Genomic DNA, 21926 nt, shown 5'->3' with positions numbered 1-21926 from the left:
AATATGTGCATTTTTGTATGCAATTTTCCCTAACAGACACATGTTTAGCAAACCATTTCCCCAATTAGAATGCATTTTGGTTAATTATTTTGACTAATATATATTTTTGCATGCACTTCCCCCTGAATCTACACTTTTTTTTATTAGAGAGCTGCATTGCAGAATTCAAAGTGCAAATTTGGAAGGAGAAGTCCAATTCAGTTTGCGTATTGGTGTAGAAGTGCAAAATTAGGAACGTTCGCTTGTATTAATTCTGTTGCTTACTTGCCTTTTTTTATTGTTGTTCCATCAGATTGAATTTGTCCAACAGTTGCCGAAAACCATCAACGGAAAAATTAGAAGAAATGAATTAAGGAAAAAGGAATGGGGACAAATGTAGTTCAGTGCCTGCATATTCATGGGTCCTGCACCATCAGCATTAGGTAGTAAGTTGAGCTTTAGGAGTTAAATGTGAGAACACTAAAGTGAATGTCAAGGGATGACCTGATTCCAAACTTGTTAAGGGTGCAATCCTACGCATAGACAGAAAAAAGTCCTACAACTCCCAGCATGGCTAGCTGGGACATGCTGGGAGCTGTAGGGCTTTTTTCAGTCTAAATATGCATAGGACTGCACCCTAAGACACACACACAAAATAACATACACTCCTTTTATGTGCTGGCTGTGGCATGCTGTCTAAACTTGCATAGGATTGTGCCCTAAGTGTGACTAATGTCTGGATTCTAAATAGGGTTTGGATTACAAAAGACAAGTGGGATCCACAACAAAAGCTTGAAATACAGCCACATTTCCTATCAGGAATGCTCCAGTAGAGGATGCCAGCCAGGCCGTCATGCCCTTCTAAGCCAACCATTCCATCTCCTACCCCCCTCCCCGGCCCTTTCTATTTTTCTTCATCTGACACTCAACATTTTCATGGCTATGGAGCATGCGCAATCTTTGGGCATTTTTTGGCAGTTTTAAGTGTCTAACAATAAAGATGCAAGGGGAGGGTTTGTACTTCTGCAAAGCACTGGGTTCACCCATCCATATCACCTCCCTTTTCTCAGTGGCCCCATTTTGGTTTCATTTCTGTCAGCACTCACCACCTTTGTCATTAAAGGGAGTGATTTGTTAAACTTGTCCTGGTTGCCAATTTATCAAAAGAAGAGAAGGGTGTGGGCACAGGACGGTGTAGACAAGCATAAACTTGTTATTGGACCAAGCACACACGCACACACGTTCAAGAGGTTCTTTCCAGCTTTACCTGGAGTTGCTAGAGATTGAACCTGGGACTTTCTGCCTGCAAAGCATGTTTCAGCCTTGAGCTATATCCCTTTGCTTCCCTCTCCTCCAGTTCCATCCTCAGCTATGTCCTTACTATGGTGGAACCCACAAATGCCACACATAGTTCACGCAGTTCAATGAAGGTCCAGACATCTTTAATACAGGGCTTCTGTTCGTTGGGACCTCTTTCCCCAATGCTGGAAATGGTTTAAGAATAGGAATTCAACAAAACCAGAATTGGGGAAATATAGTTATAAATAGCCCATTGTGGTCTGAAATAGGCGGTCTGTTGTGGACATGCGCACGCGTACACACACCACTCTTTTCCAGTGTTCCCCTATGTACCTGCCTGTATACTCAGACCAACATCAGAAGTTCTGTTCCATGTTGCTACACTGTCTGAAATTCAAGGGGTGGCCAATCATGGCAGTGCCTTTTTGCTCATGGCACTGCTACCAGGCTACATCTTGCCCAAGAAGGCCTGCCTGGCTTCAGCACGGCTTAAGTATTCATTGTATAGTGACAACATGGCTCCTTTGCAGGGCATTTGAGGACAATGTAACTTTATGGTGCAGGGCGTTTAGGAACACAGGAAGCCAACTTTACCCCAGGCCAGACTATTTGTCCACGTAGACCAGTACTGTCTACCGCTTGGCAGCTCTCAGGCTTCCAGCCTTTGCCAACACCTGTGACCACCTCCTTTTAACTGAAGAAGCCATGGTCCATTTTGTGTCTGATGGTGTTGGTATTGTTCAGCATTCTAGCAAAACAGCACAATAGATCTTGCAAGCCTGAAGTCTGCTTACTCCCATCCTAGCCTATTTGCAATGCTGCCATATGCATATGTACATGTTGCAAGATGCTCCACACAGCCTGCATTGGCTTCCATTCCCAGGACCCAGGCCTGCAGTCCAACAGAAAAGCTTTCCATATACGTTACCTGCATCAGTTAAGAGCCAGAGTTGCATACTTGTGTTTTGGTGTGTTGGGAGAATGCATGCATGAAACACGTGCGCTCTGCATGAAACACGTGCGCTCTGCATGAAACACGTGCGCTCTGCATGAAACACGTGCGCTCTGCCACTGAGCAGTGCTCAAGAGCTCTTCCGACTCCACTGTGGAGCAAACTCACCTTATCCTTCCATGCAGCAGAAGTGGGTGGAACGTCCTGTCCACTTAGCAGCAAGCACCACCTGCATTGCTTGTTGGTACAGTGATGCCAAAACAACTCGGGTCTAAGGAGAAACGCCACTCAGCGGGTGGCCGAATGACACTGCATCGGCAGGCAGAGCTCGCCAAGAACTAGGTTAGCCTGGGAGCTGCTGGCTAGAGCCAACATGATTCAGGCCGCATCTACATGGCACCAATCTCATTGTTTGCTCAGGAGCTGCGCAGTATTCGTGCTGCGAATGAATAACTGGGGCGGTCGATGGGAGGGTTAAGGTGGGCTTCCCAAGCTGGGAAGAGGAGAGCACGCAGAGCTGGGGAGGAGGGTACGTGACTAGCAGGTAGGACTTGCTTACGAGTAGATGTTCATAACAAACCCTGCATACACATTTCTGAGGTGGGCAGGCAAGCAGGCAGCTGCTGCCTCCAGAGACTGAGCAGGCGCCGAGAGCATGAAGTGCTTCTGAGTACATGTTTATGGAAATCATCTGCCCAGGCACCCACCCTTGCTCAACGGCACAGCTTCAAATCCACAGGCGTCCACCATTTCTCAGCTGTGTGCCTTTGTAACTGCGCGTCTCCACTCTCAAGCTCAATACTTAAGTGAGAGAAGCAGTGACGTGGAAGAGAAGGCGATGAGTTACTTCCCAGTAGACATGTTTGCCCCTCTGCTCTCCTCCCGCCCCCGGCTACTTTCCCTTCCACCAATCAGCACAGCTTCCACCAGCCCGCTTCTTTGTGCCTCTGTAACAGCAGAGCTGCGAAGCAGGAAAGGGGAGGGGCATCACTAACGACGCTGCGATTTCAATCCAAGGAAGGGACAGACAGCTCAACCCCCCGCAGCGAACCCGGAGCAAGTGAAAACTCTGCAACAAATAGACTCTGAGGAAACCCAGATTTCTCTGTGAAAACCACGGCTGGGCTGCGAAGCAGGGACTATGTCATCTGTCACAACGATCTTCCCTTCGAAGTGGCACTGGGGCAAACGGCTCATGTAGAGAGGGCCTCAGTGGGTTGAGATCGGCCCACCTTGCCTGTAAACAATTCCCAAACGGATTCTTCCCAATCTCTGCAACCTGTTTCAGAAAACGAAGAACTGCCTTCTAAACAGACTACACAGTGTGTGGTATGGAAAGACGACCAAAGCTGCCCTACAAAATCAAGAGAAACAGGTACAGCAGGTCCTCAGCTTGGTTGCTGCCAAACCTATGCTGACACAGGACGTATTCTCAAGAGGGCTTTTAATATAAAACTTGTATGCAAATTTGAAATTTAAAAAATCTATCAACAAAAAGGACACACACACACACACACACACACACTTTAAGTTGTTTGTTGTTTAGAGGGTCATTGTTCCAGATCCTACTTTTGAGTCTATTCAGAATGTGCAATAGTTTAGAAATCTGAAGCCGTGCCAGCATAAAGCTGGCCAAAACCGATGAAAGACTCGCACAGGCTGGTTGGCTTGTGGATGGCCGCCTCAGGTGTCTAAAACTGTATCGCATCTTGGAGAAGTAGGACCAACGGTTACCAAGCGAGGCAAGCAAAGGGCCAACACAGATACGTCATTTGGCTGTAAACAACTACGCAACAGATGTTGGCGCGTCTGGACTGTAACACTAACTCCAATCAGAAAGGGGGCATTTAAGTGTTACTGTTAAAACATACACAGAAGATGTGATCCAATAAAAACATTAGGCCCAAGCCTCAGTGAAATTAAAACATTTTTTTCAGTCTTTGACGGCGCACTTCAGTTGCGCTGGTCTCAACAGAGCTTAATTGCAACTAACTTCGCAGGGCTGTAGTCAGAGACTTGGTTCAAACGTCATGGCCATTTGGTTTGGCTGTTACGGCCATGCCTTGGGCTCACGTGTTCCCTCCTGCTCTTGTACACTCCGACTCCCTCCCCCAGATTGGAAAGCCATTTCAAACCGTGGCTCCCAGTTCTGGTTTGGAGACTAACAATGGTTTGCAGGACCCACGGTTTGCACGATTTAAGATGGAACACTAAAGTAGAATGACCATGAGCTAGGAAGTGAGGGAGAGAATTGGAGCGGGTTCAAGACAAGGAGGGAGCACTTGAGCCCGAAGCTCAGCCCCAACAACCAAACCGTGGTTGGGCCGAGATGCCTAAACCAGGCCGTAGAGTTTAAAAAGACAGTTAAAGAAAACTAGCCAAAGACACCAAACCACGGACATAACATTCAGGCATCCTCCACATTCTTTCCCCAGCAATTTCATTAATGGTCCTAGTCCCTGTGATTGTCACTGGTCTCTGCCTCCGCCTTCTCTTCACACTCATTCTGGCTTTCCATGTTCTCCGCAGCTGGCTGGTCTTCTGCCTTGGTCTTCTCTTTGCACTCGGTCTGGCTTTCCACCTTCTCTGCAGCTGGCTGAGCTCCTTCTGAGCTGCCCATGGGAGACGCACTCAGAGCATCTGGCTGCCCTTCCGCTTTGCTGCCCTTCACCACCTCCTGGAGGTTGTACTTCCTGAACAGAATGTAGTCCTTCACCACGCTCAAGCAGCAGATATTTTTTATGATCTCCACCACGATGGTGAACTCGGGGTTACTCAGGTCGACTTTGTTCTCGGGGTTGAGATGGCCCACTACTCCTGCAAGGCGAGGGAGGGAGAGGGGGAAGGAGGCCATCTGATCAAACTGCAGAGCAACACTTCCGACTATCCAAAAATGAAGAGCTAGTATACTGCCGGGGCTAAGAGAAGTAAGCTGTGCATAAGCTGGTCCCTGATTCAAATGCCCCCTCAGCCAGGAGCTCACAGGGACGCCTTTGGTAACTCAAAAGGGAGTTAGACACCCCTGCAGATCTATTGCCAACCACAAAGAGCTAGTATACTGCCGGGGCTAAGAGAAGTAAGCTGTGCATAAGCCAGTCCCTGATTCAAATGCCCCCTCAGCCAGGAGCTCACAGGGATGCCTGTGGTAACCCAAAAGGGAGTTAGAAACCCCTGCAGATCTACTGCCAACCACAAAGAGATTGATCAGTACCACACAGTCTACCTTCTCCCCCTCCCCACCCCTCCATAAGAACATCAGAAGAGCCCTGCTGGATCAGACCAAGGCGCATCTCGTCCTGCATTCTGCTCACACAGTGGCCAACCAGCTGCCCACGGGAGACCCACAAGCAGGACACGAATGCTACAGCACCCTCCCGCCCATGTTCCCCAGCAACCAGTGTACACAGGCATACTGCCTCTGATACTGGAGGCAGCTGAGAGCCATCAGGACTAGTAGCCACTGATAGCCTTCTCCTCCAGGACAAGGATTACCATAAGTCATAAAGTGTTTACCTGCCAGTTCATTGATGACTTTTACCCTGTTCAGGTGGCTGTTATTCCGAGCCTTGTAAACGATCTGGAAAGTGCCCTTCTGGGGACTTTTAAACCAAGGCTCAAAGAAGGTTTCTGAGTACCGTTTCATGTCTTCCACGAAGGCTTTGCAGGTGCCCGAAACGGGCAACATGCGCAGGATGACCCTGGTTTTCTTCTTTTTGGTGGCACGCATATCCTTCAGGATGTGATGCACCAGCTTCTCGGGTTCTGCGAGAATTAAGGCAGCGAGAGAGGTTTGCATTCGTAAAGCTTTCCTCCAGGGGAAAAAAAAAGCATTCCTAAAGGGCGGTGTGAAACTCTAGGCATGAAACAGGACTTGCTCACGTTTCAGAGCTAGACGATACTCTACAGCAGGGGTGAGGAACCTGCCATTGACCCAGAAGAAGCAAATCCATTGGGGGCAAGCAAGGGGGGCACACAACACAGATTTTCTGCGTCTGATGAATTTGAGTCATTCTTTTCATTGTCAGTCTTAACATTATTAGGAATATGCTCCTCAAAATCCTTTTTGTGTCCCTTATTGTCTGCTTGCATTTCCTTTCTGCAAGCGTATGTTCCTTTTTGTTCTCATCTGCGCAAGACTTCTGTTTTCTGAAGGAAGCCTTCTTTTCTCCAATAGCTTCCTTGACACTACTTATTAACCATGCTGGTGACCTCTTGGACTTGGTTGTACCTTTCCTGACCAGCAGTATATATTCCAGCTCAGCTTCTATTCTTACATTGGAGTAACCCCTAGCACTCTGGAGAGATGTGATCCTCGACTTTCCCTTTCAACTTACTTTTTACTAGTTACTCATTTTAGAGACGTTTCCTCTTTTAAAATCAAATGTGACTGTGTTGGACTCCCTTGGCAATTTTCCACTTAAATTTAAATTAAATCTGATAGCATTGTGATCACTGTTTCCAATCGGTTCAACAACATTCACATTTCGCACTAGGTTCTGGGATTAAGGCCAGGGTCACCTCCCCAATGGTCAGTTTCATGACCAATAGTCCTAGGGCACCGTCGTTTAGGGCACGGGTAGGAGACGTGGTGCCCACAGGCAACAATATCCCATCAGACATCTTTCTTGGTGTCTGTGAAGGTGCCCTACCCTTCCCACTTTTTTTTTTTTTAGCATTAACACATCTTCTGACCGGCAGCTGGGATTTATTTATTACATTTATATCCTGCTTTTTTCCTCTTTAAGGAACCCAAGGCAGCGTACATAATCCTGCTCCTCTCCATTTTATCCTCACAACAACTCTGTGAGGTAGATTGGGCTAAGAGTCTGTGACTGGCCCAAGATCGCCCAGTGAGCTTCATGGCCGAGTGGGGACTAGAACCCGGATCTCCCGACTCCCAGTCCAACACTCTAGCCTTCCTCTGTGAAATTGCTGTGAAATAGGTTTCTGTTGAAAACAGTGGGTTCAAAGGAGTCGTTTAGTACATTGGGCCTCAGATCCTACCTCTGCCTTTTACTCAGTCTTTTGAGCAGGTTGCTCATCCTTTCCCATGCCTCGCATGGAAGCCATTTTGTGGCAGGGCCCAGGAGAGTTTTTCAAATGGCCAAATATGCCCTAGGCCTAAAAAGGTTGCCTACACCTGGTTTAGGGTATCAAGAAATGCTTTAAGCATCTCAGATAATGGGGTGAGCAAGATATGTGGAGCTGATTTTCCCCAAGTGTTCAATACAACACTTGCAGCCCTTAAAATTAGACCTAAGTATCTAAGGAACCTTCCTGAGCAATGTAGATCAGCCTTGTATTTAACTGGTAGCCACTAGTGACCAGAAATTTCATACAGGCGAGCGCACAGAATGCCTGCCAGGTGAGCGAGCAGGATGCAGCCTCACCTCTACCAGCACACTTGGCTTCCATATTGGCCACAGAGGAAGAGGCTTTGTTTTGTCTACAACCAGTACGGAAACAGAGCCCTTTTTGTCTCCTTTGCCAACCTGCTGTACTTCTAGCCTACAAGATGTTTTACTAGTCCCAGAATCATGGAATAGTAGGGTTGGAAGGGGCCTATAAGACCATCGAATCCAACCCCCAAGTCTGCTTTTTACTCATAAGACCGTCTCCCTCTTATGAATAAAAAGCAGGCAAGTAAAAAAAATGTAAGCTGGTAACTATGGTTGGCTTACTAACAAGACTGATGTAAATGTGTAAAGGGTAACAAAGTATGCAAACAGAAGCCCTGGGTAAAAGACTTAATAGCAAGTTTACTTGAAAGTAGTGAGGCTTAATCCCAGGTAAGTATGCATAGGACTGCAGCCTTAACTCAAAATGGGGATCAGATCCTTAGAAGGGGAGTTCTGTCTGGCCCAAGACTGATGTGATCTTTGCCACATGGTTCCCAGTCCCTAGAAATAGAAAAAGTACTTCTCATAAACACAGATCCATGCCCTCGTTTGCTGGGAACACAGAGAGGCATCCTAGAATCCTACATGCCTGAAATCTGATGCCGGCGAACACAAATTCCTTCTCTCTTTTCCCATTTTGGAAAAAAAAGAACTTAGACAAATATGCTTGGTGTATTCCACTGCGTTGGATGCCATGCACTATGCCAGCCTTCCCCAACCAGATGCCTTTCAGTCTTTTGGGCTACAGATCCCATCACCCCTGAGCATCAGCAATGCTAACTGGGGCTGATGGGGCCTGTAGTCAGAAACACATGTGGGGCCCCAGGTTGGGGAAAGGGCACTTTACACTATGTGTTTGCACTGTTGCTGAGCGTGAGAGCTCTAGAGTTGTCCAAGGCCAACCAGTGAGTTCATGGCTCACAACATAGGGTGCAATCCTATGCATGTTTAGACAGAAAAAAGTCCTACAACTCGCAGCATTCCCCAGCCAGCAGAGGATCCACCCTTGATACTCATAAGCTTCCGAACTCAGAGGCTTACGAGCACCCTGTACAGAGCGGGAGGGGCAGCGGAGGCAATCTTCGCCTCCGCCGCGGCTCCCACTTTGCAGTTTAGCTAGACGGGCTTTTTCACCCGTCTAGCTGAGGCATCAGGGAGGGAAGGAGGCTGGGGAGGCCTGAGGAGACAACATAAGCTGGCGGTTCTCTCCGTGCCAGTTGTGAGGGGGAGGGGCGCTCAAACCCTTGGGTCTAAAGTCGGAGTGCTGCGTCCTACCTCAGATCCAGGAAACTGTAGTATCCTGGGGCCCCATAGACTCTGTCTAAGGACCATAGGACTGCTCTCTTGGGGCACAAACCTATGCACGTTTAGACTGAAAAAGGTCCTATAACTCCCAGCATTCCTCATCCCACGATGCTGACTGGAGAATGCTGGGAGTTGTAGGACTTTTTTCTATCTAAACATGCATAGGATTGTGCCATTGGAGACTCATAGCCATCTACCTAGTGCCAGGCTCCTTCCAGGCACACATACCTACACCCAGCGTCCTAATAAAAACCACATTGTTGGCGCCGCTCTCCACCGACTGGAACCGTCGCAGCTTCTGCTCCGTCGAAGTGCGAATCTGATCAACTTCCTTTTTCAAAGCAGCTTCAGCATCGTCGTCCTCATCCTCGTCCTCCTCCTCATTTCCTGATAGCCTGTCCTCGTCTTGATCTGCAAACTTCACACACATATTCACATGGCATTTAAAAACTCACTTGTTGCTTAAAGCGTTTATACCCTGCCCTTCAGCTCAAAAGGCTCCTAGAGCAGCTTCCATCTAAATCAGTAAGAAATAAAGACAGTCTCTGACTGCAAGCTTACAATCCAAAAAAACACCAAACAAAAGGGAAAAGGGATGGAGAGGGAAGAAGGGAAAGAAGCAAACTCAAGAACCAATTCTTAAAGTTAAATAGTAGTTCTTATCATAACCAGCTGGAATGGAAACAGTTTGGGGAGAGAAGGAGACTGATGGAGTGGGTGCTTGGAGTTGATGGAATGGCCCAGTTTCCCATCCTTCCCTTTGTTGCAGCCTGATGGAATGGCTGCTGCCTGATCACCTCAGCTCAAGGAGGAAAGTCTCTTAATAGCTGATGCAAGTTTCAGTAGCTCTCTTACATTTACTAAAAAGATAGCATGGAGCCATCCCAGCTCAGAAGCAATTTGACTTTGGTGAAGGAATTGTTATGAGGTGGTATAACACCCCATGGCTTCCAGGGCACTAATGGGTTGCTATTTGGAGCATGTGCTTAATTAAATCATTCCATTCCCTATAATGGTGTGTCCTGCAGCACACGTGCTATGTGAAAATCTTAAATAATATATTACTATCAATAATAATACTTAACACTTGTATTGTGCTTTCAAGAGTTCGAAGCTCTTCTCATGCATTATCTAATTCTAGTCCTTACAACAGCCCTGTAAGGTAGATCAGCATTATTAGTCCCCCATTTGTAATCATCTTGATAATGCAGTGATTGGTGGGAGCCAGCAGGGACTGGCCAAAAATAAATCCTACTAACCATTTGACAACATCCACCATAATATCTTGGATAGCAAACTGGTTAAATGTGGGCTAGATGATAGTACCATCAGATGGGAAAACCAGTCTCAAAGGGTGCTAATCAATGGTTTCTCCTCGAACTGGAAGAAGGTTTCAATTGGGATGTCACAGGGATGTTTCAATCTGTGGTCCTAGGCTCACTACTCTTCAACATTTTTTTTATCAATGACTTAGATGGGAGGGGTAGAGGGAATCCTTCTCAAACCTGGAGATGACACAAAACTGGGAGAGATAGTTAAAACCTTAGATGAGAAGAAAAATGTTCAAAATGACCTGGACAGAATGCAAAACTGAGCCGAAACTAACAACATGAAATTCAACAAAGACTAACGCACAGGTTCAGGGCAGCAGATACCTGACCTGGCAGCACAGCATGTGAAGAAGTTCTTCGGACTGCAGTCGAGCACACCTCACCAGTGCGATGTGGCTGCAAAAAGCCCATCTAGCAAAAATGCAGGGCGTGAGCACAGTGAGGCGAAGATTGCCTCCCCTGCTCCTCCCGTCCTGCACAGCATGAGTGGAAGCCTCCGAGCTTGGGGGCTTATGATTATCGCAATAGGACTGTGCCCTATGAGAGCCAGGGTGGTACAGTGGTTGGACTGTTGGACTCTCTATCTTTCTCTGCACCATATATGTATATACATACACACACATGCACATACACACACGTCAGTGTCGGAGCCAGTGTGGTGTACTGGTTAGAGTATGGGACAGGGACTCAGAAAGTCCAGGTTCTAGTCCCCACACAGCCATGAAACTCACTGGGCGTCTTTGGGCCAGACACTGCCACTCAACCTAACCTACCTCACGGGGGTTTTGTGAGCATAAAATGGGAGGAGTGGAACCATGTAAACCACCTTGGGCTCCTGGCAAGAAGGAAAAAGATGGGATATAAATTTAATCATATGTGCTACTCTGTTAAATGACTCTGCCCTTTCTCCCTTGCTGACTCTTATGTCTCCTACTCCTCCAGTCCCAGGACACTGAGATGGTAGCATCTCAATCTCTCTCACGGTGGATCTTGTCAAATGCAAGCAAATACTGGGACTCAAGAGACCAGGGTTCTAGTTCCTACTCAGCCATGAAACTCACTGGGTGATACTGGCCAGTCACTGACTCTCAGCCTAACCTACCTCACAGGGTTGCTGTGAGGATAAACTGCTGAGGAGGAAGACGATCATGTAAGCTGCCTTGGGTCCCTCGGAGGAAAAAAGGCAGAATATAACTGTAATAATAAAAGTATGTTGACCTATGTGACTCCAGGGCATAGTGAGAAGGCACATAATGCAGCAACACAGGTGAAGCTATCCAGTCCGGGCCTTGATAAGAGACAACCTGGTGGGTTATCTCAGGTGCTACACACAGCACCTTGAGCCCCAGAGAAGGCAAGTTATGAATACTATAAAAAGGTAAAGGTGCCCCCAACCAGTCATGTCCGACTCTAGGGTGCGGTGCTCATCCCCGTTTCTAAACCGAAGAGCCAGCGCTGTCCGAAGACGCTTCCGTGGTCATGTGGCCAGCATGACTGAACACCGAGGTGCACGGAACGCTCTTACCTTTCCCGCCGGGGCGGTGCCTATTTATCTACCTGCAATTTCTTGCTTTCGAACTGCTAGGTTGGCAGGAGCTGGGACCGAAGACAGGAGCTCACTCCGTCACGCGGCACTCGGGTCTCGCACTGCTGTCCTTCTGGTCTGCAGTGCAGCGTCTTAGCCACTAAGCCACCGCGGCCCTTTATGAATACTGTCACTCATGGGTAATTAACACCAGGGCTGGGGAACCTGCAGTCCTCCGGATGTTGGACTCCAACTCCCAGTCACAGGCTCTCAGTCTAACCTACCTCACAGGGTTGTTGTGAGGATAAATGGGGGGGGGGTTGAGAGCCATACAAGCCGCTGAGATACCTTGCTGGAGGCGAAAAGGCTGGATATAAATACAGTAACGCACAAGCACCACGAGCCCCCCCCCCCCCTTCTCGGCGAGCGGCCTCCTCGCCCACCGGGCTGCCTACCTGCTCGGGGCCGTAGAGCTGCTCGCCATACTCGCCCAGCAGGCTGTAGGCTTCGGCCACGCACTTGCGCTCGTTCATGTTGCAGGTGATGAGGATGCCGCGCATGCCCGGCTCCAGCTGGCGCGACCCGCCCAGCCGGGCCCGTTTGGCCGCCTGCAAGTACTGCGCTCTGGGCCGCCGCTTGCGGGCGGCGGCGGCGGCGGCGGCGGCGTCCGGCGTCTCCGCGGCAGCCATTGGGCGACTGAGCGAGCGAGCCCGATCCGCGCAGGCGCAGAAGCGCCCGCCGGGGACGCTGACCGAAGGAGCGGGCAACCGCGAGCCCCGCGGCGGCGCCCCTGGATGGCGTCATCCGGCCGCGCCGAGGGAAAAACACAACCTAGAGGCAGGGCCACTTCGTGGAGAAAGGGAATCTCTAAACACGCATCCATAGACTCGTGCTTCATTGCGATGTTTTCCTTTTCTTTCTTTCTCACACAATATACACACCAATATATAAACTGGGAAGGGGGGGCGGGGTCCCGCGCAAAACGTGCGTGTGGACTGAGGGGGTTACCATAGAGATGCCACAAGCAGAGCGACCCCACTCTGCTGGCGTCGAACGCTTTCCATTTTTTTTTTTTTACCATGGAGATGCTGAAGGATAGAGCGACGCCGCTTTCCGCTAATGGAGGGAAGCGCGGCTTTCCATTTTCCTTTACCATAGAGATGCCACGGGATAGAGCGACGCCCATCCGCTACCGTAGACTCACGAGTATCACTTTGAACCGTAGACTTAGATGTGATGTGGTTGCGTGAGTTCTACCGCGCGTTCAGGCCTCGGGCCTTCTGTCTGTTTCTATGGCAACAGGCAAGCTCTTCTTCGCTCCACAGTTCTGCCCTGTGTCGCCGAATTGCTTGTTTACGAGTTAAGTTTAAGCGTTAAGACCACAAAATACACGAAGATAATAGGGCATAATGTGAAACCTGAAACGAATTAAGGGCGCGATCCTATGTGCGTTTCGACAGAAGAAAGTCCTGCAGGGCTTTTGCGGTAGGACTTTTGTCCGTCGAAGCAACGCATAGGATTGCGCCCTATAACGGCCACAGAATAAAACCAAAACCCGAAGTCCCAAAACCCGAAGTCCCAAAAGCCGGCTCCCTCCAAGGAGCTCAAGAGTGGCATGCATGGCCCTTGCTTTACATTCACAACAACCCTCCAAAGTAGGCTAGGCTGAGAGACAAAATCCACACATAATAAGCTTTGTAGCTCAGGGGGAAATTCGAGCCGGTGCTCCTTAGTTCCAGGCTACAATCCTGGACACGTTTTCCTGAGAGTTGTTGTTCAGTCGTGTCCAACTCTTCGTGACCCCATGGACCACAGCACGCCAGGCCTTCCTGTCCTGCGCTCTCTCCCGGAGCGTGCTCAAGTCCATATTCATTGCATCCGTGATGCTATCTAGCCATCTCATCCTCTGCCGTCCCCCTCTCCTTTTGCCTTCAGTCTTTCCCAGCATCAGGGTCTTTTCCAGAGAGTTTTCTCTTCGCATTAGGTGGCCAAAATATTGGAGCTTCAGCTTCAGTATCTGTCCTTCCAATGAGCGGTCAGGGTTGATTTCCTTTAGGATGGACTGATTGGACCTCCTTGCAGTCCAGGGGACTCGCAAGAGTCTTCTCCAGCACCACAGTTCGAAAGCATCAATTCTTCGGCGCTCAGCCTTCCTTATAGTCCAGCTCTCACAGCCATACATTGTTGTTCAGTTGTTCAGTCGTGTCCGACTCTTCGTGACCCCAAGGACCACAGCACGCCAGGCCTTCCTGTCCTGCGCTCTCTCCCGGAGCGTGCTCAAGTCCATATTCATTGCATCCGTGATGCTATCTAGCCGTCTCATCCTCTGCCGTCCCCTTCTCCTTTTGCCTTCAGTCTTTCCCAGCATCAGGGTCTTTTCCAGACAGTTTTCTCTTCGCATTAGGTGGCCAAAATATTTCAGCTTCAGCTTCAGCATCTGTCCTTCCAATGAGCAGTCAGGGTTGATTTCCTTTAGGATGGACTGATTTGACCTCCTTAAAGTCCAGGGGTCACGTAGAGTCTTCTCCAGCACCACAGTTCGAAAGCATCAATTCTTCAGCGCTCAGCCTTCCTTATAGTCCAGCTCTCACAGCCATAAAAGCCTATTAAACATTGGGACTTTTTTCTCAGTATAGGATTGCACTGCACATCCAACCTCGATCACTACACCATTCTCCCTCGCTTGTTGCCATCCTGTAAACAGTTCGCCATTTAACATAAGGTGCAATCTTAGCCATGCTTAGGCAGAAAAAAAGAAGCCCTACAACTCCCAGTGTTCAGGACTTTTTGCTTTCTAAACATGCAAAGGATTGTGCCCTTAATTGCTCATATATATTGCAACAGAAAGCACTCAGCCTATGGTGTTTTCCTTTGACAGCTGTGGACTTAAACCCAAGTATTACAATCCTAGGTACAATTTTCTGTCCAGAATCAGAGGATAAAAGCTTTTTTTTAAAGGTAGATTAAAAACACACTTGTAATGTTTCCTAGTCAGACTCATAGTATCTGTAACTTTACTGTATCAAAGGGTGGTCAACCTGCAGCCCTTGGCCTAACTCCATGTGGCCTTCAGCCTAATTTCAAAATCCCTCCGCGAAGGTCAATTCATAGTTTTGGCAAGAATGACCTGTTCCTCAACTAGCAGCCTGCGTCATGGGGAGGGGAGGTGGGGAGGCAGTGCAAAGAAAGAGACACCAAACACTTTTGGCCAATCCTGACTTTGGCCCCACCGACGGCTGGCATGTGAGCGCTGACAGATTACCCCCAAGGGAATGTGGCTGTTGACAAAAAAAAATGCTTCCCCAACTGACAGTATACATTACACTCAGATGGTTCACACATTAAAGCATTCAAAAACAAAACAAAAGTCTAAATAAATCAACAATGCATTGTTACCCCCACGAGGGGGTCCCCAATGTTCTGCCCATAGGCACTCGCAAGACTTTTCTTTTTTAAAAAAAGTATGTTCCCATGTTTTAAATATACGTACATGGATTTGTATATATCCATAGCAATGAATACATATGAAATGCCTGTATACAAAAATACATAGCCTTGCTATTTCTCTCCACCCAATCCCTTCCCTTGCTCTTTCTCACCCTTCCCCATCCCTAGCTTTCTCCTTGCTCTCCCTTCCTAGCCCCTAGCCTTGCTCTTCCTCTCCCTTCCCCATCCCTTGCCTTCTTCTTCCCCTCCCTTCCTAGTCTTGCTCTTTCTCTCCCACTCATCCCTTTATTGCGCTGTTTTTCTCCACCCCTAGCCTCTAGCCTCACAATTTTTCTCCCCACACCTTACCTCACTGTTTATGCCCCCTCCTAGCTTCTAGCCTCGCTCTTTCTCATCCCTCTACCCCTTTGCCGTGCTATTTGCCCCTCCCTTCCAGCTTCTAGCCTCGTTCTCTCCCCTGGTGTTTTGACTAGCCAGGTCCCCATGGCAGCCATTATGTGACTAGCCACAGGTTCCATGGAAGCCATTTTGTAGTGGTGCCCACAGCGGTTTCTCAAATTCCCAAATGTGCCTACAGGCTCAAAAACCTTGGGGACCCCTATAGCATCTCCCAGTAAAAGATAATTGAAAAAAAAAATAGATACATAACAAGTAGGACTTGTAACAAAATCTTGCAGTGGGGAGTGCTCCTGTTCAGGGTTCCAGCCAGTCATAGCCTTTTCCAGGGTACTCCATTCCATTCCATCCAGTTCCCTGCAGTTTTCTGCCCTTCCCCACAATCAACAGTCTATGGCCACTGAGCATCTGCTTCAAGAAACACTATTGTCTCTGCCAGTCTTGTGTTTTCTCTCTTTTCTTCACAGCCAATGCACGTGAAGAGGGTTCATGTGAAATGCACAAGACCAGTGTCAAGAGCAGGCACAGTTGGGCACCTGCCGTGGGCCCATACCCCAGCAGGGGCTACTGAAAAGAGCCCTCTGGCTTTGCTCCTCCTCTTCACCCTAGTCACCTGCTTGCTCACCTGCCCAGTGGTGGTAGTGAGGAGGAGGAGCAGACGCCAATGCCTACTTGCATCACGGTCTCTCTGCCCATCAAGAAAACAAGTGGTAACAATCTGGCCCAGATGTTTTATGCTGGTGGTTGTTGCTTTTATGAATATTTGATGTTTTGTTAGTGTATCTGTTTTTATCTTATGGATTTTATTCTTGTAAGCTGCCCTAGGAGGGTTTCTGCCCTGAAAGACAGCCTAGAACTATCTTTTTCTTTTTTTCTTTTTTTTAAAGCAATGATGAGAAAGAGGACGAGGAGCAACAGCAGCTGGTGACAATGGTGGTGAGAAGGTCGACTCATTGAGAGAGGGTGTCTTGCCCAAAGGTCCTCAAAAACCTGGAGATGGCACAAAGGGTTGCAAAACCCATGCACAAGCCTGAGAAGCTATTTCGTTTGCCCGCCCCCCCAACAGAAACAGAGCCTCATATGGGTGTGACTTGGCTTGATTTGTGGCCTTCTCGTTGCACAAATTGCGTCCCTCTGGAGCAGTCAGGAGGATTTTAGGCAAGGTACGTTGTGCATTTGTGTCACTCCGGAGTTCTGCAGAGTTTCAAGAATTCTGGCAACTATTCAAGTGAGTCTTTGTTTGTCCAAGTCTATTGTTGTTTGTCTTTTTAATGTTGTGAGGTTACCTTCTCAGGGCTCAATAAAAGAAGGGCAGAGGGAACACGGCGTATTTTCAAATAACCTAGAAGAGGGCATCAAAAATAACGCAGCATCAAAATGTGAACACAGGCTTGGTAACTGCCAAGAAGTCAGGTAAAAACAACAAAAACCCTAGCTCCTAGTCTTTTGTTTGTTATGTTTTTTTTAACTCACCCTTCCTTAGAGTTGCAAATACTATTCCATCCACACATTTTATCCTTCCAAGAATCCTGTATGGAAGATTAGACTGAGAGATAGTGATTAGCCGAACCTCATGGCTAAGAGGAGATTTGAACCCAGGTCTCCCAAGTCCTAATCTCAGGCTTCCAATCACTAACCTCATTGCCATAGCACTTTTCAAAAACACCGGTTTGATGTTTAGAATAGAAAGCAACACTGTCTGCTGTTAATTGGTGCTGTTGTGTTCTTAAAAGGAGAGGCTGGTTCCAGAGTTGGCAGACCTAACATTTGCCCATTTTGTTTTGCCACAGTTTCAAGAACAATCATATATACATATATAATTTTCCATAAAACATTATGGGCAATTTCATAATAAAATATCAACACACACCAACATGCTGAGATAATCCATGTTGGTCTGACTTTTTCTCAGTTGTTCACAAACAAAAACAAAGACAAAGAAGCATATTAATGTTGAAGTTGTTGGTGATCAAATCTTTGGACCTTGCTCTCTGTACAAGTTTTCTTCATTTTTCCCTCCTCCCTGCCTGCTCAGGAGGACTGCTTTTAGGGAAGGATCATTGTGGTAATATGACCCCTCTTCCCAACCCTTAATAACCAGAGTTTCATTTGCTTTGGATTTCAAGTTGAAATAAAACACACAGTCCGAAAGGAAATACGGCAAGTGGATATAGGATGTCCATTTCTTACACGGACAAGGCGTTTTCCCCAAGATAAGCCCAGGCAATAGCTCGTGTGATCTTGTGTCTCATGCTTACCCCAGGTAGCATTTTTATTGATATGGGTCCTGCTTTTGGATTTTTTAATAGGGAAAATCAGTACGTCATTAAAAGCAACTTCTTGGCTGGACAGACATGCCAAGGAACATTTGGGTCTGCAAACAGTTGCCGCTTGAAATGGCAGGCTGTTCCACCTACCCACAGCCAGATCTAGGTCAGGTAGGAGTTGAGACCACCTGCTCACGAGTACATCTACTGCAGGGAGTGTTCCAGTCTCCTCCTTGATACAGCAGAAGAAGGGTTCGGGGGAAATATTAGTGAGTCAAAACAGTCACACATGCAATGACCCATCGTCCTTATAATGTTTGCTTGACTAGCTGCTGTAACTGATTAAAATGTTTTGGAGCACTCTGCCAAACATTCTGTTCCTTGCACAGCATCCATCGCATGTGAACTGGCTCAGCACCGGCTGTTATTTGGTCAAGTACCTTACATCATGGCAAAAGTCAAGAGAATTTTGACTGAATTATTTATGAGTGACTGTTCAGGACAGGTACAGCGCTCTCTTCACACAGTTTTCACACTCACACATGCACACACGCACGCACACCTCCCATTGGTTGGGGAGGTGCAGAAAGGAGAGAAAGGTTGAGCTCCTAAGATCCAACTGTACGGGACAGATTGCAGCCCACACTACACAAAACTGCATACACAGGCAACTGTGCCCAGGGCAGGAGCACCGCTCACACTTGCTTAGTTACAGCCTTGATAGCCACCGTTGTGTTTCACTACAACTGCCCCCAGATTACGCATGACAAAATTAGGGCTGAATTCGATTAAGGCGCAGGGGAGGTGAACTTGTGGATCTACAGACAGTTTTGGACCACAGGTACCATCATCCCCAAACACCAGCCATGCTGGCTGGGGCTGATGGGAGTTGAAGTCCGACAACAATTGGAGGACTGCAGATTCCCCCCCCCCCCCCGCAACTCACCCACCCTCATGTTAGGGCATTAATAGCACAATCCAGTTTATGTTTATTTGGAAGTAATTCCCACAGTATTTAAGGAGGCTTGCTCCCAGGATTACAGCCTGAAGTTCTTCTTTTGCATTCATCGTGCTTTTTGAGGAAGAGAATATTAAAATTCTCAGCATGCGCAAGAAGCTAATAGCATCTCTACTAACCATATGACTGTTTCCCTTGTGCATTTCAGGTAGACGGTTCATCCAAAATGTACTCATTGTAGGACCCGCTATGGTTTGCACCACCTTGACTCTATTATGGAAGGCCACGGCCTTTCGGGGTCTGAGGACTCTTGGCGTAGCTTCTACCAGATGCTTCTGCAAACGTCAGCCTGCACTGGCTGCTCAGAATTTTTTAGATACATACAAATCCATACAAGAACAGTATAAGCCAGAGGTGCCAGAATACTTCAACTTTGCAAAAGATGTGGTGGATATGTGGGCCAAGGAGGAAAAGGTGCCCTTTCCCATCTCTTTTTCATGTTTGATTTCAAGTCTTTCAAATTTGCACATGGACACTGTGCATGCGGTGGGTGGGTGTTCCAAATTCCATCCTGTGTACTAATAGTACACTCAGTTCTCTGAGTGTGGATCGTCATGTAGCCAAAATGGCTCCACCCACAAATAAGATGGAGGTATCAGCAGGCTTGGGGGAGCCCAAAGGTTTGCAGAAGTACAGAAAAATCTTGAGGGGGAAAAAGTCTTAAGGCAGAGGGAAAACCCAAGCCCACTGAAGACTGAATATGCTCCGTAGGCACATAATGCTGACTGCAGGGGTGTAATAAAAATGTAACCTAAAAGCCATTGTATGTGCCTTAAGCAGCACATAGTATTGTAAAAGCTACGCATGCCTGGAATGAATGAATGAATGAATGGCAACCCTAGATAAGGTAGCTAGGCAAACGTCTAGCAACCAATCAAAGTGACACGCTAACTAAGGAATGCAAGCTGAAGTGATAAAACTGTAGCGCCCGCGTAGCCCAGGGTCGACTCTGCTTTTGAGCGTGAGCTCCTTTGTCGAACTGTTTGCAAACAATAAAGTTGAGTTTGACCCAGCCTGAAGTTGACTCTCCTCTTTGAGGCAAATTGGACAAGCCTCCAGGGGGCGACACTAGCAATTTGTGCAACAGGGGGGAACCCAGAAAACCCGGTTGGGGAACAGAGTGGAGGATCCTGGAAGAGAGCATAGCTAGCTGGAACCCTTTACAGGGGCACTCCATTACTGCAATGCTTCGTTGCAAGTCCCACTTGCAGTGTCTGATTGGGGACATATTGACTGTAGAGATAACACAAGGCAGAAAGTGTTAAAGTAACCAATCAGTAGTTATTACCAGCATTTTAGACAAGACCATAACAAGGACTGAGCACTTTATAGCCCCATCCTGTGCCTTAGCAGACTAGATAACCTACTTCTGTGCAGTCCCATGAGTAGGGCTCATTCCACAGTTCTATTTATTTATTTATTAAATTTATTAATCGCCGATCTGGCTGGTCACCCAGCCTCTCTGGGTGATGTACAGCATATAATAAAACAGTTTAAAACAATAAAATTCTACAATAAAAATGTTTTCTAAAATACCCTAACCCACCTCAAATGCCTGCCTGAACAACCACGTTTTTAATGCACGGCGGAAGCTCATTAAAGAGGGGGCATGGCAGAGTTCCCTAGGGAAGGAGTTCCACAGAGTGGGGACCACCACAGAAAAGGCCCTCTTCCTCGTCCCCACCAGTCTAGCTGTCCTGGCTGATGGGACAGAGAGAAGGCCATCCGAGGCTGATCTTGTTAAGTGGCCTGTCTGGTGTTGCTGGAGGCGCTCCTTAAGATAGGCTGGGCCAGAACCATATAGGGCTTTAAAGGTCAAAACCAACACCTTGAATTTGGCCTGGAAAACAACTGGTAACCAGTGCAACTCCTTCAGCAATGGAGTGATGTGATCTTGCCGGCGGCTGCCTTTAATCAGGCAAGCCACCGCGTTCTGTACCAGCTGCAGCTTCCAAACCATCTTCAAGGGTAACCCCACGTAAAGCGCATTACAGTAGTCTAAACGAGAGGAGACCAGGGCATGTACTACCGATGGGAGCAGATGGTCGGGAAGGAAGGGGCGCAGCCGCCGTATCAGATGGAGTTGATACAGCGCTATCCAGCTCACAGCTGACACCTGAGCCTCCATGGACAGCTGGGAGTCCAAAATGACACCCAGGCTGCGGACCTCGTCTTTCAAGGGTAGCCATACCCCATTCAACACCAGGTCAACATCCCCCAGCCTCCTCTTGTCTCCCACCAAAAGTACCTCAGTCTTGTCAGGGTTCAGCTTCAGCTTATTCCTCCCCATCCAGCCACTCACCGTCTCCTGACATTTGGACAGGGATTCTACGGCCAACCTTGGTGAAGATTTGAACGAGAGGTAGAGCTGCGTGTCATCCGCATATTGATGACACCACACCCCAAACCTCCTGATGATAGCCCCCAGCGGCTTCACATAGATCTTAAATAGCATTGGGGAGAGGATGGAACCCTGTGGCACCCCACAAGTGAGTGGCCACGGGTCTGAAACCTCCTCTCCCAGTGCTACCCTCTGGTACCTGCCGGAGAGGAAGGACCGGAACCACCGCAATACGGTGTCTCCAGTGCCCAACCCCTCCAGGCGGTCCAGGAGGATACCGTGGTCAACGGTATCAAAAGCCGCTGAGAGGTCAAGGAGAACAAGGAAGGAGCATTCACCCCTATCTAGAGCCCTCCTCATATCATCCATCAAGGCGACCAAGACCGTTTCTGTCCCATGCCCAAGCCTTAAGCCCGACTGAAATGGGTCTAGATAATCGTTATTCATTAAAACCATGTCATGCTTATAGTCTGTTGTTTATTTAATTAAAATAAACGATGTTTAGGCCACCTTTCAGCCAAAGCTTCCAAAGGTAGCAAAGAAAATCATGGTATTGTCACTCAGAATGCCGTTTCTTCTGCCTCTCCTCTGAAAATGGTGGCATCTTGAGCTCGACTAGGAGTCAAGGCCCTAATCCAGCATTTCCCCTGGTCCATACTGGTGGGCT

General features: G+C 48.0%; 4 protein-coding genes across 7 annotated transcripts in view; 2 read left to right on the top strand and 2 right to left on the bottom strand.

Annotated features, from left to right (window-relative positions):
- The window catches only part of LOC146336609 (acyl-coenzyme A synthetase ACSM4, mitochondrial-like), a 30007-nt gene extending 25872 nt beyond the window's left edge, over positions 1-4135 (top strand). For all 3 annotated transcript variants that reach the window (XM_084818560.1, XM_084818559.1, XM_084818558.1), the window contains one exon: positions 293-4135. In XM_084818560.1, the coding sequence (XP_084674686.1) occupies positions 293-379 (87 nt within the window). In that variant the 3' untranslated portion in view covers positions 380-4135. The remainder of the gene's footprint in view (positions 1-292) is intronic.
- THUMPD1 (THUMP domain 1 NAT10 acetyltransferase adaptor) lies at positions 3658-12488 on the bottom strand. Its single transcript, XM_084818561.1, has 4 exons — positions 12246-12488; positions 9163-9352; positions 5744-5992; positions 3658-5047 (listed from the first exon to the last, which is right to left on the bottom strand). The coding sequence occupies exons 1-4, from the start codon at positions 12477-12479 to the stop codon at positions 4683-4685; spliced, it is 1038 nt and encodes a 345-aa protein (XP_084674687.1). The 5' UTR covers positions 12480-12488; the 3' UTR covers positions 3658-4682.
- Positions 12489-16273: 3785 nt separating this feature from the next.
- The window catches only part of LOC146336607 (acyl-coenzyme A synthetase ACSM3, mitochondrial-like), a 32167-nt gene continuing 26514 nt past the window's right edge, over positions 16274-21926 (top strand). Inside the window, exons 1-4 of one of the 2 annotated variants that reach the window (XM_084818557.1) lie at positions 16274-16343; positions 16521-16796; positions 16928-17046; positions 19067-19332. In XM_084818557.1, the coding sequence (XP_084674683.1) occupies positions 19108-19332 (225 nt within the window). In that variant the 5' untranslated portion in view covers positions 16274-16343; positions 16521-16796; positions 16928-17046; positions 19067-19107. Of the gene's footprint in view, positions 16344-16520; positions 16862-16927; positions 17047-19066; positions 19333-21926 lie in introns of those variants that run through there. The other variant, XM_084818556.1, reaches the window with a different exon arrangement.
- ERI2 (ERI1 exoribonuclease family member 2) overlaps positions 16425-21926 on the bottom strand; it is a 45434-nt gene continuing 39932 nt past the window's right edge. Inside the window, exon 9 of the mRNA XM_084818555.1 lies at positions 16425-16975. Within this exon, the coding sequence (XP_084674681.1) occupies positions 16967-16975 (9 nt within the window). The 3' untranslated portion in view covers positions 16425-16966. The remainder of the gene's footprint in view (positions 16976-21926) is intronic.

The sequence above is a fragment of the Heloderma suspectum genome, chromosome 12 (genome assembly GCF_057233095.1).
Source record: "Heloderma suspectum isolate Gila_16-S chromosome 12, 16-S_ref, whole genome shotgun sequence".
Taxonomy (NCBI): Eukaryota; Metazoa; Chordata; class Lepidosauria; order Squamata; family Helodermatidae; genus Heloderma; species Heloderma suspectum.
Note: the sequence above shows the minus strand (reverse complement) of the source record. Positions and strands in the feature narration are given on the sequence as shown.

Bases quoted from the DNA above. Each gene is read 5' to 3' on its own strand.
- THUMPD1 (XM_084818561.1), bottom strand. From the start codon at position 12,479: ATGGCTGCCGCGGAGACGCCGGACGCCGCCGCCGCCGCCGCCGCCGCC. The intron at 9,353-12,245 runs GTAGGCAGCCCG...ATGTGTGTGAAG, and splicing joins AGCTCTACGGCCCCGAGCAG to TTTGCAGATCAAGACGAGGA. The intron at 5,048-5,743 runs GTAAACACTTTA...CTCGCCTTGCAG, and splicing joins AGTCATCAATGAACTGGCAG to GAGTAGTGGGCCATCTCAAC.